This window comes from Centrocercus urophasianus, unplaced genomic scaffold, assembly GCF_019232065.1.
Source record: "Centrocercus urophasianus isolate 14NV4802_14NV808 unplaced genomic scaffold, USGS_Curo_1.0 seq_11, whole genome shotgun sequence".
Lineage (NCBI taxonomy): Eukaryota > Metazoa > Chordata > Aves > Galliformes > Phasianidae > Centrocercus > Centrocercus urophasianus.
Window position 1 is genome coordinate 77044676 of NW_024884253.1, and position 14934 is coordinate 77059609.

Genomic DNA, 14934 nt, shown 5'->3' on the forward strand with positions numbered 1-14934 from the left:
GAATTCAAACCCAAAGATGTCAGGCATCAGCAACAACAAACACAGGCAGCATCTAGGGTATTAAAATTTGTCCACTACTCATTTATCCACTACTCCTCAACAACATTTCTCTCTGTCCCTGGGGTTCACTGGAGCTGCTTCATGCTTGTTGTGCTTGGATGGCTGCCGAGAGACACTCAGCGTTGTTGCAATGCTTTGTTTATCACAAAGCTACGCTCCTTGCTGGTAACATTTTACAACTCTTATCACGCTGTTCAATCCAGCTACAACTGTCCAAACCTTGTCTTCTCTAAACCAGATGAGGTCAGAAAGGGAAAGAAAGCACAGCACATGTAGCCACTGCAGTTAGCCAGTTTAGCAAACACAATCATTAAGCAGGGATTCTGTTGTATCAGCCTGTAGGTTTAGCAAATCCCTCAGCATTTCAAAACAGCAGGAGAAACGCTACTAGAATTCAATTTATTTTTCCAGAGTTCCCTAAATCATCGTGACTCCGCATCCTTAGGATGGCTTCTGCCATGAACTGGGACTGCGTGCTTTTACTTTTTTTCATAATTATTTCCTTCTATGAGTTAAGAATTGTCAGCCAGGTACAATTGCAATTAAAAATAAGAGCTACAAAAATATAGGTTTCTACATTCAAACACCTGAAAACAGCTGCCCTGGGGGACTACGGAGCCTCTGCTACCCAATATGCTTTCGAATAGCAATATCGTCTTCCCCAAAGCACAGCTGATTAACTTCACTAAAAGAATTATGCAGATTAGCAAAGTTTAAAAAAAATAACACCTAAAGGTAAAGTCCAACTGTCTTCAAGAAAGCATTCAGTGTATGGCCAGATCCCTTCACCTTCTGTACATTTAATGCTTTAGCTCTTGCTCAGTATATTAACCTGAATCATGTTCCAAATTTTTCAGTAAATTTCTTAAGCAAATATTTGAGAAACATCTGTGACTGTTATTCCAAATAATTTAAGCAAGAAATTATTCATTTGCATTTCAGTCAGCAAACTGGCCATGCCTGGAGACTGATCTTCCTTTCATTCTTGCAGTGGCACACGATGGGCTGCTTTGAAAGTACCATAGGATCATTGAATCATAGAATGACCTGGGTTGAAAAGGACCACAAAGATCATCTAGTTTCAACCCCCCTGCTATGTGCACGGTCACCAAACAGCAGACCAGGCTGCCCAGAGCCACATCCAGCCTGGCCTTGAATGCCTCCAGGGCATTCCTGTTCCAGTGTGTCACCACCCTCTGAGTGAAAAACTTCCTCCTCATATCTAACCTAAACCTCTCAAAGCAAAAGCACATACTTTTTACAATTGGAAGCAGCTTGCAGGGGATGGATTCTTTTTTTTTTTTTTTTTTTCTTTTCTTTTTTTCAGATCTTGGGGCGCATTCCTACCCTCTTAAGCACACACAAACCCTAATGCTTCAGGTCTAGGCAGTGCACACAGTGGCCTATGGGGCAATGCTTCCCAAACCAGTCAGCACAGTGACAGCACACACACATCCTTTTGTCATTCTCAAGATGGGTGAACCAGTAACCTTGAGCAAGAAGGTTAAATTTCTGAATTTATCTATTTACTCCATCCCAAGAACCAAAGCAGAAGGTCACACACCGTTCATCTGATCCTCCTGTCTTATGCCTCGTAAGTTGAGTACAGCAGCAGTACAAAATAGCCACTTCTTTTGTTTACACCTTCTCAGGCCTAAGAGGTTCAGTAAATCCAATCCTTAGCTGTTTGGAATTTACAACTTTTGTTACCAACATCATGATTTATCCTGGGAGATGGCCACCTGCTTTTCTTAGGATCAGGCAACACACATGTAAACAAAACAAGCTTTTGTTTTCTACAGTGCAACAGATCCACACACACTGAACATTCACTCATTTGCTTCTTTTTTATCCCAGCTTCTTCCCGTTGAACTTCTGCTTAGCTTGTACCTCAGTCCTGAGCTTCAGCAATGTATCAGCACCCTGAAGTATTCCTGCCTACACATCAAGCTTCTCAGTTACATGGAAAACTACACTACTGAAATAGGCAGCTTCCCATCTCCACAGTATTGAAAGAAAAAAAGCAATCACGAGTTTCACAGCCAAGGAATTCTTAGTACATCATTTGGCAGAAATGACACACACGGTTCACTACTAAACATCCCAATAGATGGTTTTGTACACACAGATCTGAACTTGCAGGTGACCACCTAACTGACTGCTCACTTCCCTTCTCCTTCTGCGCCGTTTCTTCCCGCTCTTGAGCCTGTTGAGGCCAAGCCTCTTTGTTGCCTTCAAGCTTTCGGGAGTGCTTGATGAAGCTGTTACAAATGAACTTCTAAACGAATTCATAACCAGCACTGGAGTAAAAACCCAGGCTTCTAGCTGTTCTGTGACACCCTAGCTTGGAGGCAGTAGTCCTGTGCAGCAGCACAACGTGCCTGCTTACACAAGGCAGCTCAAAGGGAGCTGCACTCATCTCATGCAAAAACCAGGCAGCAATACCTGGGCTTTGTGCTATCACGCCATCTATCTCAGCACCGTAAAGTACATGACCTTCCTGAGCTGCAAGTACCTGGGGCCCTTTTTCTAATCCTCTTGGCCTCTATTACATAAGAGCATGTGCTGTGCGCTTACCCTCCACCCTTGAGCATGGCAACACTTCTACATGCTCATACATGCAGGGTGTCAGTACATTCCCACAAGTCTCCATCTCATTGCCATGCTTAGGTGCCTCAGGCTGGTACAAATGAGGAGGGGGAAAACAGGCTTGTGTAGATCTGAAGGGGACTGTGGGAAGGATAGGAAATTGTTGGGTTTTTTTGGCTGTGGATCTCATCTAGTCTCTGTGAATTGCTTCAGACGTATAGGAACTTGTTAGCACAAAAATTATAGGATTTACTTAGAGCTGAAATGAGAAATTTATTGAAGCATTAGGAAACACTTGAAAAACAAGAATGCATTTATTAAGCCTTAAATTTCACTGAACTTTGAAGGTAATTTTTTTCATTAAAGATGCTCAGGGCAACTTCAGAAACGTCTGCAAAATCATTCAACTTGAGGATGAAGAAAGCAGCTTTGTTTGTTGACACAGGCATGCAAGAGGCAAAGTGACAAAGAGAAAGAACAGAACAGCCCCAGCTGTCAAGCCCACGGACAGCATACAGCATGGGAAAGGTCACTAAAACGTGCTGTAAATCCACTGCAGCATTGCCAGGCCATCTCACCCTGCTGAAGCTCAGGCACAAAAACCTTGCCTCCAGGGCCAGCTGATACTTCAACAGCCTCCTGGATGACACCAGAACTCATTTGTTCCCGTGCAATCTCTTCTTCCCTCCATCCCTGCTTTGCCTTCATCCAAACACAGAAGAAGTCTGGAAAAAGACAAATCTCAAGCCACGCTATATGTGCAACCAGGATAAGGAAATTGGGTATTAATTTTTTTCTTTCATTTTAGCTCCATCATGAATGTACCAAAACCAGTCCAAAGTCAGCCACCCTTGTTTCAGAAGACCTATGATAAAGGTGGCCCAGGGCTCATGGCTCACAGCATTACCACAACTGGGAGGGCAAAGCCAGGTCCCCATCAGTGAAATGCATGTCAAGTCAAGGCCAACAGCCCCTCACTCCCATGAGCACGAAGTGTACTTAATACTTTTAAATCATCTGATTAATCAGATAGAAAAATCTGTTGCATGGCTGCGTAGTCTTCAGCTCTAATTTCACATTCCGTGGTAATTAAATGTGAAACTCCTTTTATCATTTACTACAACCCACACTTAACACTTTGCCTTAAAACACTAAGACTCGAATTTCAGCCAACCCCTCATAAAAAAACAGCAACTCTGCCAAATTCCCATCCACGCTCTTTGATAGCAAAGTAACAGAGGTACCATAATTCATTCAATATCATTCTTTTCCTGCTAATGTTTTATTCAGACAGAGCTTCATTAATAAAGATGAAACTTTGGGCTCATGATTGCTCCATGTTCACAAAACATTCAGACTCCTTTACATCGTGGTTAAGCATGAAGAATTACTGAGCACAATTTCCTAAAAGAAATCCCACATACCAAAATTGCATATTTTGAATTTTTAAAATTCACTGAACCAAATTTCACAGAGTGAATCCTAAAGTCTGTTTGCCAGGAAAGCACAAGCCAAAAATGGAAGTCGGGGTCTTCTGGGATAACAAAGAAGCTGGACCCCAACGCACATATTCTTCCCACTAAACAAGCCATTAAATACACATTCACAGAGTAATTTGTTCTAAAAAATGCATTTGTAATTTCCCACAACCACTTTCGGTATAATTTTTGGCCGCTCAGACAGCACTGGAGTCACAGTTAAGTCTCTTTTTTGTTTGGTGGAATTCAGCAGTGACTTTGACTTCTTACTGGACAGCAGGCAACAAAAATTAGCCCAGAACTCAATGATTTTCACACAAGTCCAAATGTCTCCCACAGAAAAAAACATACAAAGACAAGAATGCTTTTTTAAAAACCAAAAAAGAACAAAACTGATCCAAACTCTGGTTATAGCAGTACTGTTCAATGCCAGGAACTGGACCGTGGAACGCGGGATGACTACTGACATACTTGAGAAGCATTTTTAACCCTGCACATGACAACAAACTATTCAGTTCTCTTCTTATAAGTCAGCAGATACGTGAGGTGATCCGACACGACGTGGCAGCTGCAACTTTAAAATGAGAGTCACAGTCTAAAGCCAGAACAAAAACATCTCTTGAATTTCTGTTAAAAAGAAGGAATTAACGTACACACCGCACACGCAGACAAAAATCTTGAGGTTTCCCTTATTGCTCTTACACAAGGCTGTAAGCAGGTAAATGGCTGGAGCAGAAAATAGGTCAAACATGCATTTCAGCAGGCATAAAAGTACAGGAAATTCATACTAACAAAACAATGCACTGCATTACGTAACACGTTATGGTATTCTGCTAATACAGTATGTCATCAACACCAGATAAACTCCATTTCTGCCTGTTGTATAATGTGTTATGTAGTGTGGCATTTTAACCTAATTTCTGGTTGCTCCTTCATACCGCACTCTCCATGTGGGGATGAAGAGGGGCAGTTTTCAAGACAACTTCTGTGCAGTGCAGAGAAACCTTGGCCTCAAGAGCTCCAAGGGCAGCACAAGGTTAGGGTTAGTGCTGTTATCTCCTGCTCTCTGACTGCTTCGTGTCTTTATGCAGTCATGAAAATCTTGGATATGCAGAAGTTGATGCCAAATGCTTCCATGCTGTTCTCAGAGCACCTCCCAGCTACGCTATGTACTCCTGGTATAAGCATGAACTGCTACAGGGGATAAGGCAGTAGAGGCCTGAGTCCTGTATTTAGTCACTTCTCTATGAGTCTATAAAGGCAAGAGTTTTTGGTGAACTGGCTTTTGTTTACACAATAAGCAGTAGAGTGTGGATGTTACCAGAAACCTGGCTGATTACTGGGAACAAGTGATTAACACGTTCACAGACACATTTTAGAATTCCTGTCATTCTTTACTGCAAAGAAATCAAATGTGCTGCTGAGCGATGTTGATGCATTACAATTCTCATAAGTTCAAGGCATACATCACCTTGCACAAAAAAAAAAGGCATTGCATTTGTTATCTGAGGATAATGTTGTTTTTTTTCTGTGCTATGAATATATATGACTGTTCCTCTCCAAACGTGACCATACGTATACCACAACAATTAAGCACCATATGTTTATGCTATCCTGCAGTTAACAGAAATTAAGGAAGAAAATGGTGGTGTGGGAAAGAGGAGGGAAAGAAATCCAGCACTAAGTCAGAGGTATGTTCTTGAAATTTCTAGTTAAGAATGTTTACTGTGAACCAGAAACAAAATCAGAAAACCACCACCATCTACAAGGCCAACCTTGGCACTGTACAGTCAAAATTATGTTCTCTGTTGTTATAATACAACCTTGAACAATCTCTAACTAATTACTAGAGAGAGCACAGGGTGGACAAGTCGCTCTTCGGGGAGATTACACGTAGGCAACTGCTCATACTTTGTACTTGCAGAAAGAACCAGTGCTGATCAATAGAATTTTCTGTCTTAGTAAAGGCCTGCTATGTATCTCTCCATCTGATCCTTAAATCTCACAGATTTCAGCATTCACACTTAGCAACTCACACAGAGCTCCATATAAGCTACAAACAGTACTAAATCTAGTGGAGCAAGGCGCTGCTGAAATGCAGGTTCAGGAATTTGGCTCAATCTAAATAGAGAACTGCAAATAACTGGGAAATTAGGACATTCATAGGTGGATAGGGATATTTCCTGTGCTTTTTCTTCATATCTGTCATAACAAAGACCAACATTCATATGAAGTGTGGCAGAAGGTCTACATCATGCTCACCTATGCATTTTAACACCTGGACAGCCACACTGATTAATGAGGGACAGCACAACCCAGAAGAGGGTTCGGCTGACCTGTATTCTTCTTCCAGCTCTGTCATTGCCTCTTATACAAAAGCATAAAGATTGCACAGAAAGGTCCATGGTCTGTTGGCATGGTGAGGCTTCCTTACAGCAACTTCTTTCTCATACCACCCATGGGTGTGCAGCTGTATCTCCTGTGAGATAGGGAGGCAAAATAGGTGTATATTTCTCTAAAAAAAAAAAAAAAGAAAAAAAAAGAAAACCCAACCTCCAGAAAAAGAAAAGGAAGAACAGATTGCTGTCACGTCCTTGCAGGAAGGAGTCCTAGGACTTCTCATGACCCACTTCTTCACTAATAGCCATGAAGGCCAAGTCTGCAGGAAGCCCACTTGCCAGATCAGAGGTAAAACAGTATGACTAATGTTCACCATTCAGAGCCATTCTTCATGTGAAGTGGGTTAGGCAGAAATGTTTGGCTGCATTGTTAAGTATTCCTCCTAGGCTCACTTTGCTTCCCTGCTCAGAATCTCCTTCAAATAGAAGATTCTTAAGTGTCACTTCCCCATAGCCGAAAACAGTGGGGAAAATCAGACACAGGCAAAAAACCACATACCACAGAACCAAACAATTGCTTGTAAAATGTTTCCTTTTAAAAACTATTGTACAACCTCCTAACTTAGTTTAATTAATGTGCAGCTTAAAACATAGAAAATGTCTTACCAACTAAATGATTTCTGTTTTACAAGTCTCCCCTTCCCCCCAGTTAAAAAATAACACGTGTGGGTTGGTATCGAACACTTTTCACTGAGTCACAGGCCAGTTCTCCTTCAATTCTACATGGAGCAGTTCTGATTTTGAGCTACCGCGGTTAGAGAAGAGCTCATACTGCATACTTTACAGTACAACCAGCTACACAGATGTCTTTAATCTCATAACACAATAAAAACTGCCATAAATTACAGTCCCCTTGATAAATGATTATGGTGACGCATGCAGTCCTTCTCATTGCCGTTCCCATCAGACACTGGACATAGGTTTCTCCACTGGTGCCGAGGGCTGTGGCCAGGCTGGTGCACCACCATCTGGGAACAAAGTGTCCTGCAGTCATCAGCCAAAGTTTCGGTGAATTGTCTCACTCGATACCACCACCACCACCAACCCAACCCCTGGGTGAGCAACCCCGGGGCAGCCCCACACCCCTCAGCCGCATGAGATCACCGTGAAGCGCTTGGAAATGCATGACATGTTGTGGAGGACGATGCCCAGGAGAAAGACCAAGACACAGGCCACCAGGATCACAGTGCAAACCCCCGACCAGGTGGAGCTTTTCACCACGCCTCTGCGGTCAGGCTCCTCTGCACCTGCCTCAGCAGGAAGGCCACCCTGCAGCGGCTGCTGCTCGGCCGGGATCGTCACCACCGCCAGGGACTTCTGCTGGCTGCCAGGCAGGAGGCGACAGCCGACGTCTCCCGGCAGCATAGCCCTCTCCTTGGAGAGGGGCAGGGGCAGCATGTAGCACCCGTTGCTGGGGAGTTTGATGAAGACAGGGGTGTGCTCAGAGGTGTGGGGGATGGCGATGACGGCGATCACCTCGGGGTCATCAGGCAGCTGTGACACAGAGTAGCCCGGCGGCAGCTTGGTGATGCCACGGCACCAGGGACACCGCAGGTCCTTCTGGCTGGTCCTCATCTGCTGCAAGCACACCGAGCAGCACGTGTGCTTGCAGTCCAGCAGCTTGGGCCGCCTGCGCGGGCTGTAGTAGTTGAAGCAAATCTGGCACTCCAGCAGGGAGTCCTGGGACAGCGTCTCCATGGTGGCTGGCACGGCGCAGCGAGGCACTGCCAGCTTGGTAGGGGTCCGGACACAGTGTCCCACAGACACCTTCAACTGCTTCTTCTCAAGAAGGCTGGGAAAAGCGCAGGGAAACCTCCAGCCCTTCAGCACCTGAGGCAAACAGAAACGTGAATAAGTTGGTTACTGACAGGAACGTGAGGAAACACAAGCCTAGCTACAGGTGAATTTGTAAGGTGGCAAGAGAAACAAATCTGCAACTCTTAACAAGCAACTATTATTTTGTCAGCTTTACCAAACCAGTCGTGATAGCCAGCATTCACCCTTTTCTTGCAGATATAAAATCACTATCAACCCTTCAGACTTCTACTCATATTTATTCCCTTGAAAGGAGAGGCACGAAGCAGGTCCTTCAGCATCCTCCTCATATTTTCAGAACTTTCTTTCAGCCCTTTCTGCACCATAACAATTCTTCTCATTTTGCCCTCTAAAACCATGATGACTTTTAGCCATTTGGTTCAACCACTAAGTCTGTATGCAAGGTAGAAGGAAAAATATGTTTAAACAGATGCATTTCCACAGGCTTCAAACACATCCATGAATGAGCAACCACCTAACTACATTGAAACACCCACGCTTGTGCGCAACAGAAAGGAATGGCGAGTTCTTCAGTTAAATTAACTGTGGGCTAGGTTAGACGAACAGCTTGTGAAATAAACCTCATCCCTGACAAAGGCATCCCCTGAGGTGAAAGGCTCTGCTGAGAACCCAGGACTGCAGCACAGCATGAAGAATGCACAGCACTGAAAGCAAGCTGCTGCTGACCTTGTTCTTAGCTAGTCATTAAAAAAGGATTCCTTGCACTTCCCACTTATACCTTACAGCTAAGCAAAAAGAGCCAGCTGTATTTACTTCCACAGCAAGTTGTTTAGCCTTGTTTGATTTCAGCCTCTCCAACGCATGTAAATATGAAGGAGAGATATTTTTTACAACTTTTTGCTCTGCCTTCCTCACTCTGTTTGAAGATGTATCAGATCAAATTTGCATCTAGATAATACAAGAAAACAAATCCAAAATATCTATGTGGGGACCTTGATTGTCTCTTATCACAACGTTATATGCAAAAGAGTTAACACCATGGCTGTTGCATGATTTTTTCCCTTCCACAGTATTATTTCTTTTTCTTTCCTCCAGGTCATAGCAACTGGGGTGCAACACACTGATCAATAGGTGACACCAGCAGAACAGAAATAACGTCATTCAAGACAAACCAGGCATAAACACGGGGTTTGCAATGCAGGGTAGGCCTCTGGACTACAATGTCCCACATCCTGCCAATATTTGAGCTGGGAAAACAAAATACGTGTCATCTCTTCAGATGCTAATGACTTGTCACTGGCTGGCAGCACTGGCCCTGCCGCCGATTTTGTAACAGCAGTAGATTTTGGCTCACAAAATGCTTCAACAAACATGCAGTGACTCAGGAGACAGAAGGGGCTGAGGTTATGAAAGCTGGAGCTTGTGAGAAAAGCCACGTTCCAGCTGTGGGAATGAGCATTTTGGGATGCTTTGCCTAAGACCCTGATCAGTGTGAAGCCTGTGCAGGGACTGGGACAAGATGCCCAAGCACCAGGTGTACACTGCACAAGGCTTTAAAAGATACCCCACATGCAGAAGGAACCACACACTGCCATGGAAGGGGCTCTGCATTCACAGCTCACGTGCAGGCTGTAACCAAGGGAAAGGAGCAGAAAAAGAGGAAAGGACCGATCTTTTGCATCACTATCTCCACATCCCTAAGGCAAAGGCAGGCACAAGGAAGACTGAAAGAAAGGATCTTCAAAAGACTGGTATGTACATGAACAAGAAAAATGGAAGAGTGAAGCTCCTCCTAGCTGAAAAAGAGTGAGAGGGAAAGGCCAGATTAGAAACAAGTTAACAGGAACTCAAGTCACCAGACCCAGTTTCCAATCAACCATATGTGATCCAGCAATTTTATACAAATTCTTCACAGTCATGCACTCTCTCTGGCAAATGAGCTCAGACATTAAAAGATGCAACTCTAATGTCCTAGGGATAGCCCTAGGTATATGCAAAACTGTTTAAAAAACTTTATAATAATACTGCAATACTATTATGAGAGGTAGAATATTATTATGAGACCACTGAAATTCTCTGATCCCATTTAATTATCACCTGTAACAACTTCTCTCCAGTTACAGCGCTCAAGTAAAATAGTTTCTATTGATCTTCAAGCAATTGAGATCGTGCTCATTTTTTTCTGACTTCCTAACCTTGTACAGGAGTTATACATTCATATGCTATCGAGCCCTCCATCCCTGTTGCAGTTACATTCTTAAGGCAGAAGATCAGTGCCAGGAGAGAAAGAAGTAAGATATTCAGAACTGAAAAACGAAATAAAAGTCACCTCCAAGCAAAGAGTGTTCAAGAAAAACAAAAACATCCATTCCAGCAAAAAGACCTGGTCTGAATGCTAAGTAATGGTGTGAGGCACTTATCCAAGAGATCCAAGTTACAAAGCACTGATGGTACTTAAGGGAACGAAAAGAGAAAAAGCAAACAAACAAAGAGTGGAGTCAAATTGAAAGGGTGTGATGGGACCTAGGACCTGCGTGATGTTTGGGCTCAACGATCCTTGCAGGTCTCTTCTAGCTCGGGATATTCTATGATTCTTCAGTATACCTGCAGAACACACTGTGACCATGACAGCCCCATTTTGATCTGGTGTTAAATCTAAGAAACAGTCACTTCCAACCATATCTTAAAGTTACATGTTTAATCACAAACACTGTTGTGAAGAGCAAGGCTGCGTGATGCATATGCCTATTTCAAATCACAACGTTTCTTTCCCGCAATGCCTCAAGTAACAACCAGAGATATACTATGACTGATCATTGGTGACATCCTGTAAGCGAAGGCTAGTATGATTCCTTCAGAACATGTCTAAGGACAAGTTAAATGGCAGCCATCTAACAGCCATCTAACCCATCGGTCTTCACAGACGCTGATGAGGTTGCCTTTCCCACAGTTCACGTATTTAGTTTGGTGAGTGAAATGCAACTTCACTCCCAACCACACTGAAAGACATAGAAGAAAGTCAAGCCATCACCTATAGTAAGAATTAAAGCACACAGTACTATTTGTTTCATTCTACCGCATGCGGTTAGAAAGGAAAAAGCCACACCAACTCTCCTGGTACTTTTCTACCACTTTATTTCAATAGCTGAGCAAAGAGTTAATGCTGCAGTAATCTCCTGGATGGAAGGCTGAGCTGTTGGGTCTGTGATCAACAGCTCCGTGCTAGCTGGAGGTACTGAGCTATCACAAGTGAGCACCTTGCTCAGAGCTCACTCAGATGCTCTCCTTCTGGTGCTTCGAGCCCAAAAACCAAGAAGCAGCCAGGCTTTGTGTTTGTCACACAGTGGCAGCCACAGAGGCTGCTGGCAGGAGAACTGTGGGGAAAAAAAAATTAGAAAAGGCTCTGTGGGGCTTTAAGAGAGACAGTGTTGTGTATGGATACAGGCATGCATGTGCAAGGAAGGGCTGGGGAACACGACATTCACAGAAAAAGGTAAGTGCAACTGCAATTAGTAACTCCGCCTGGCATAAATCTGACAGCAACTGGAGCTCTTCAGTGCTGAGATCTACATAGCAATACAAACAAAAATTAACTGAGTATGAAAAATGCTCCAAAATTCAAGTATCAGACAGGTGCAGCAGCAGCAGAGGAAGTGAGAGGAGACAGACCTGCAAAGCAGCATCAGGAAAGCCCCCTGCCTACCCCTTCATCCTTACTGTGGCCGACTTCCAAAGGATTGCTGATGGCCACTGCAAGGAGAGATTAACACACAGCGATAGAGTCTGCTCTCAGGAGAAGAGAGCCAGGGAGGAACCTGAGAAAGTGATGAACTGCAGGTGGCTCAGAGCATGACACAGAGGCCCACCTTGCAGACTGGGGCTGCCCTCTGAGGAGTCTTAAAGATTTGAGAAAATACCTTGAAAGCAACACGGACACAAAGCTCTGGAGAATAAAACACGGCTCTCAGCTGTTTGTCATTCATGCCATCTGCTCTCCCAATACCTTGTCAAAGGCTGAGGCAGGGCCTCAAACTCTTTTTTTGGGTGATGCCAGGCATGCTGTAGCACTGGCGCCCTGCTTCCCAAGATATCAAAGGGGGAAAGGGCATTTACTGCAGCTCCCAGCTTCCCAACACAATGCAGAGAGGTGTTGCACAAGGCGTACAAAAGGTTTCTTCAGCTAATGCAACACAGCTACAGGGAGAGGAAAGAGAAAGCAAAGAGGTTTGATTAAAATTGGGTTTGCTGCAAAGAATGTTGGCACAAACACTAACTATAAAGCAAGCAGAAAAGGCAGTTATTTTTGGAAGCGGTGCAAAGATGGACATTAAACATCCACTGGATGTGAGATGGACAAGTTCATGAACACAACAATGACAAACCATTGCCTGTTAACACAGTATAAGGACAGCCCCAAGGACCATGCAATGAAAAGCACAGTCTTGAAGGGGTGCTGCCTCTACCAGAGAATGAAGAACTATCTTCACACATATTTCTAACTTATTAAGGCTCCAAATTATACCAGCATGAAAGCCATAAAAAGATATTTTAATAATGCCCATGGAATTTAATACAATTCAACGAAGGTTAAATATTGCATCATGCTGTTAAAGACTGGCTCCGGGGCACGCTGGTGTAGTTAGCTGATCACTGAAAGCCTCGAAAAGTTTGCACATACTTATGCATGTGTTTAGGCACGCTGTGCTTGCTGCATGGCAAGGTTACTAACAGACATCTAGCATGGCGCTGCGCTGATAAAACTTCACCTTTCTCAACGAAGGTTCATTACAAAAACTCCCCAAACTCATTAAGAATTCTGTGATGGTATTACTGTCCATGATTTATGACGAAGAAAGATTCACCGGGTTCAGGTGCCCTTAGGCTAGAAAGGAGAGGGAGGGGCAGCACAGAGGGGAACTAATTGTAAAAGCCCTCTGCCCACAGACATGGGAAGAAATGCCTGCTGCAGTCACTTAAAGCTGACAGTGAATAGGAAGAACATAATATCTGATTGCATTTCTGCTACAAACTCAGTATCTATTAATGTTTTCAGCAGATTTGTGTTTGGGACTGTTGCAAATACCTAGGACATACTATCTGATTTTCTCTGAATATCCTTCAACGATTCCATTTATTTTTAGGCTGTTCTGTAGCACTAATTACCATAGAAACCGAAACAGCACAAAGATTAATTAAATTATTCAGCACAACACCCTTGTTAAGAGAGAAGTATTATCATTATTACACCCTTTTATCATCTAAGAAAAGAAGTGCAGAGAGATGAAGTAGTTGGTCCAAGGTCATGCAAACACCACCCAGGTTGCCCCACTTCTCACCTCATGAGTCAGCAAGCAGGGGTGGAAGACTCTAGACAGATTATTTTTTTGCAACGCAGAAACAAGGCTCAGAAAATCGCCTGATTCCCCTAATTGCTCCTATGTGGCAGCATCTCCATGTCCTGTCCAAGATTTTCTGTTCATTGAACATACCAATTATTCCACAGACCATGCAAAATATGAAAGCCTGTGATCGAAAAGTTAAAGCATCTCCGCAGACATCATGCAAACTGCGACTGAGACAATGTCTGCATTTTGAGGAACACAAAGTTAACAATAAAACAACAAATTTAATTCAATTTTCTCTTGGGAATTAATAATTTGCCAGGCACCTTTCGCCTAAGATGGACAGCCTACACCCACTATCCTTTCCATTTTGTTATTCACAATGGTACAGAAATACTGCAGAGCAAAAGCATTTTAATTTGACCGAATCCTTAGCCAGCATATGCTGGCATTGATCCTTCAGCTTTACTCCAACCCTTGCCAAGAAGACAACTAGGCATACGTACTCTCGGATGCGTAGAGCCACAGAAAATAATGCTGAATGAAACTATGAAATATGAGCCTGCAACATCCTATGAACTTGTGCCAGGGGATCCATGCTGATGAAGAACCTGCTCTGAGTGATCTCAATAGCAAAGACTAAACAGGACAGCAGCTGGCCTCCCTCTCTGGCACTGAGCACTCAGAAGTGGATCACAGAGCCTGGCTGCAAGGTGTTAACGCATTGCATCTACTTCAGGAATTGCCATCAGCCAGCCCTTCCAACAGACAGCAGAGACATAAAGGCCCACCACGCTACTGTAACCAGTTGCAGAACTTTACATTTTTGGAGCAAAACCACATCAGCTGAAAACGGCAGTCTTTAGCGTTTTCATAGAAACAGAGACAGACTCACTTGCTGTACATTGCTCCATCTCACCTCAAAAGCTCTGCTGCTCCCTCCTTTTATCTGCAAACTTTGACATGTCCACATTCCCCAGCTCCAAAGACTTCATTTTGGTCAAATATGATCAGTATAAGCTGCACTTTGTTCCAACAGCAAACACTACTAATCACCCATAATGTGCCTGGTCAGCAAATGATGAGTACAGTTTTTCACTGCTGAGTCAAAACAGTACAGCCACGCTCAGCAGAAAGTTTCATGCAGTGTTTTACCAGAGGAAAGGCTATCTGAAATCAAAATATTCCTGATAAATGTGCCTATTTCAGGCACATTTCTTCTGCCTTCCCAGCCCTTCAGTAGCCCTCCTTGCAGTTGAACGTGGAGACCAGACCATAGAGTCTGACATG

The 14934-nt window shown here is 43.6% G+C and overlaps 1 protein-coding gene across 4 annotated transcripts in view; it reads right to left on the reverse strand.

Annotated features, from left to right (window-relative positions):
- Positions 1 to 2892: 2892 nt before the first annotated feature.
- Positions 2893 to 14934, reverse strand: part of RNF152 (ring finger protein 152) — a 41120-nt gene continuing 29078 nt past the window's right edge. For all 4 annotated transcript variants that reach the window (XM_042839866.1, XM_042839867.1, XM_042839868.1 and 1 more), the window contains exon 2: positions 2893 to 8356. In XM_042839866.1, the coding sequence (XP_042695800.1) occupies positions 7613 to 8224 (612 nt within the window). In that variant the 5' untranslated portion in view covers positions 8225 to 8356 and the 3' untranslated portion in view covers positions 2893 to 7612. The remainder of the gene's footprint in view (positions 8357 to 14934) is intronic.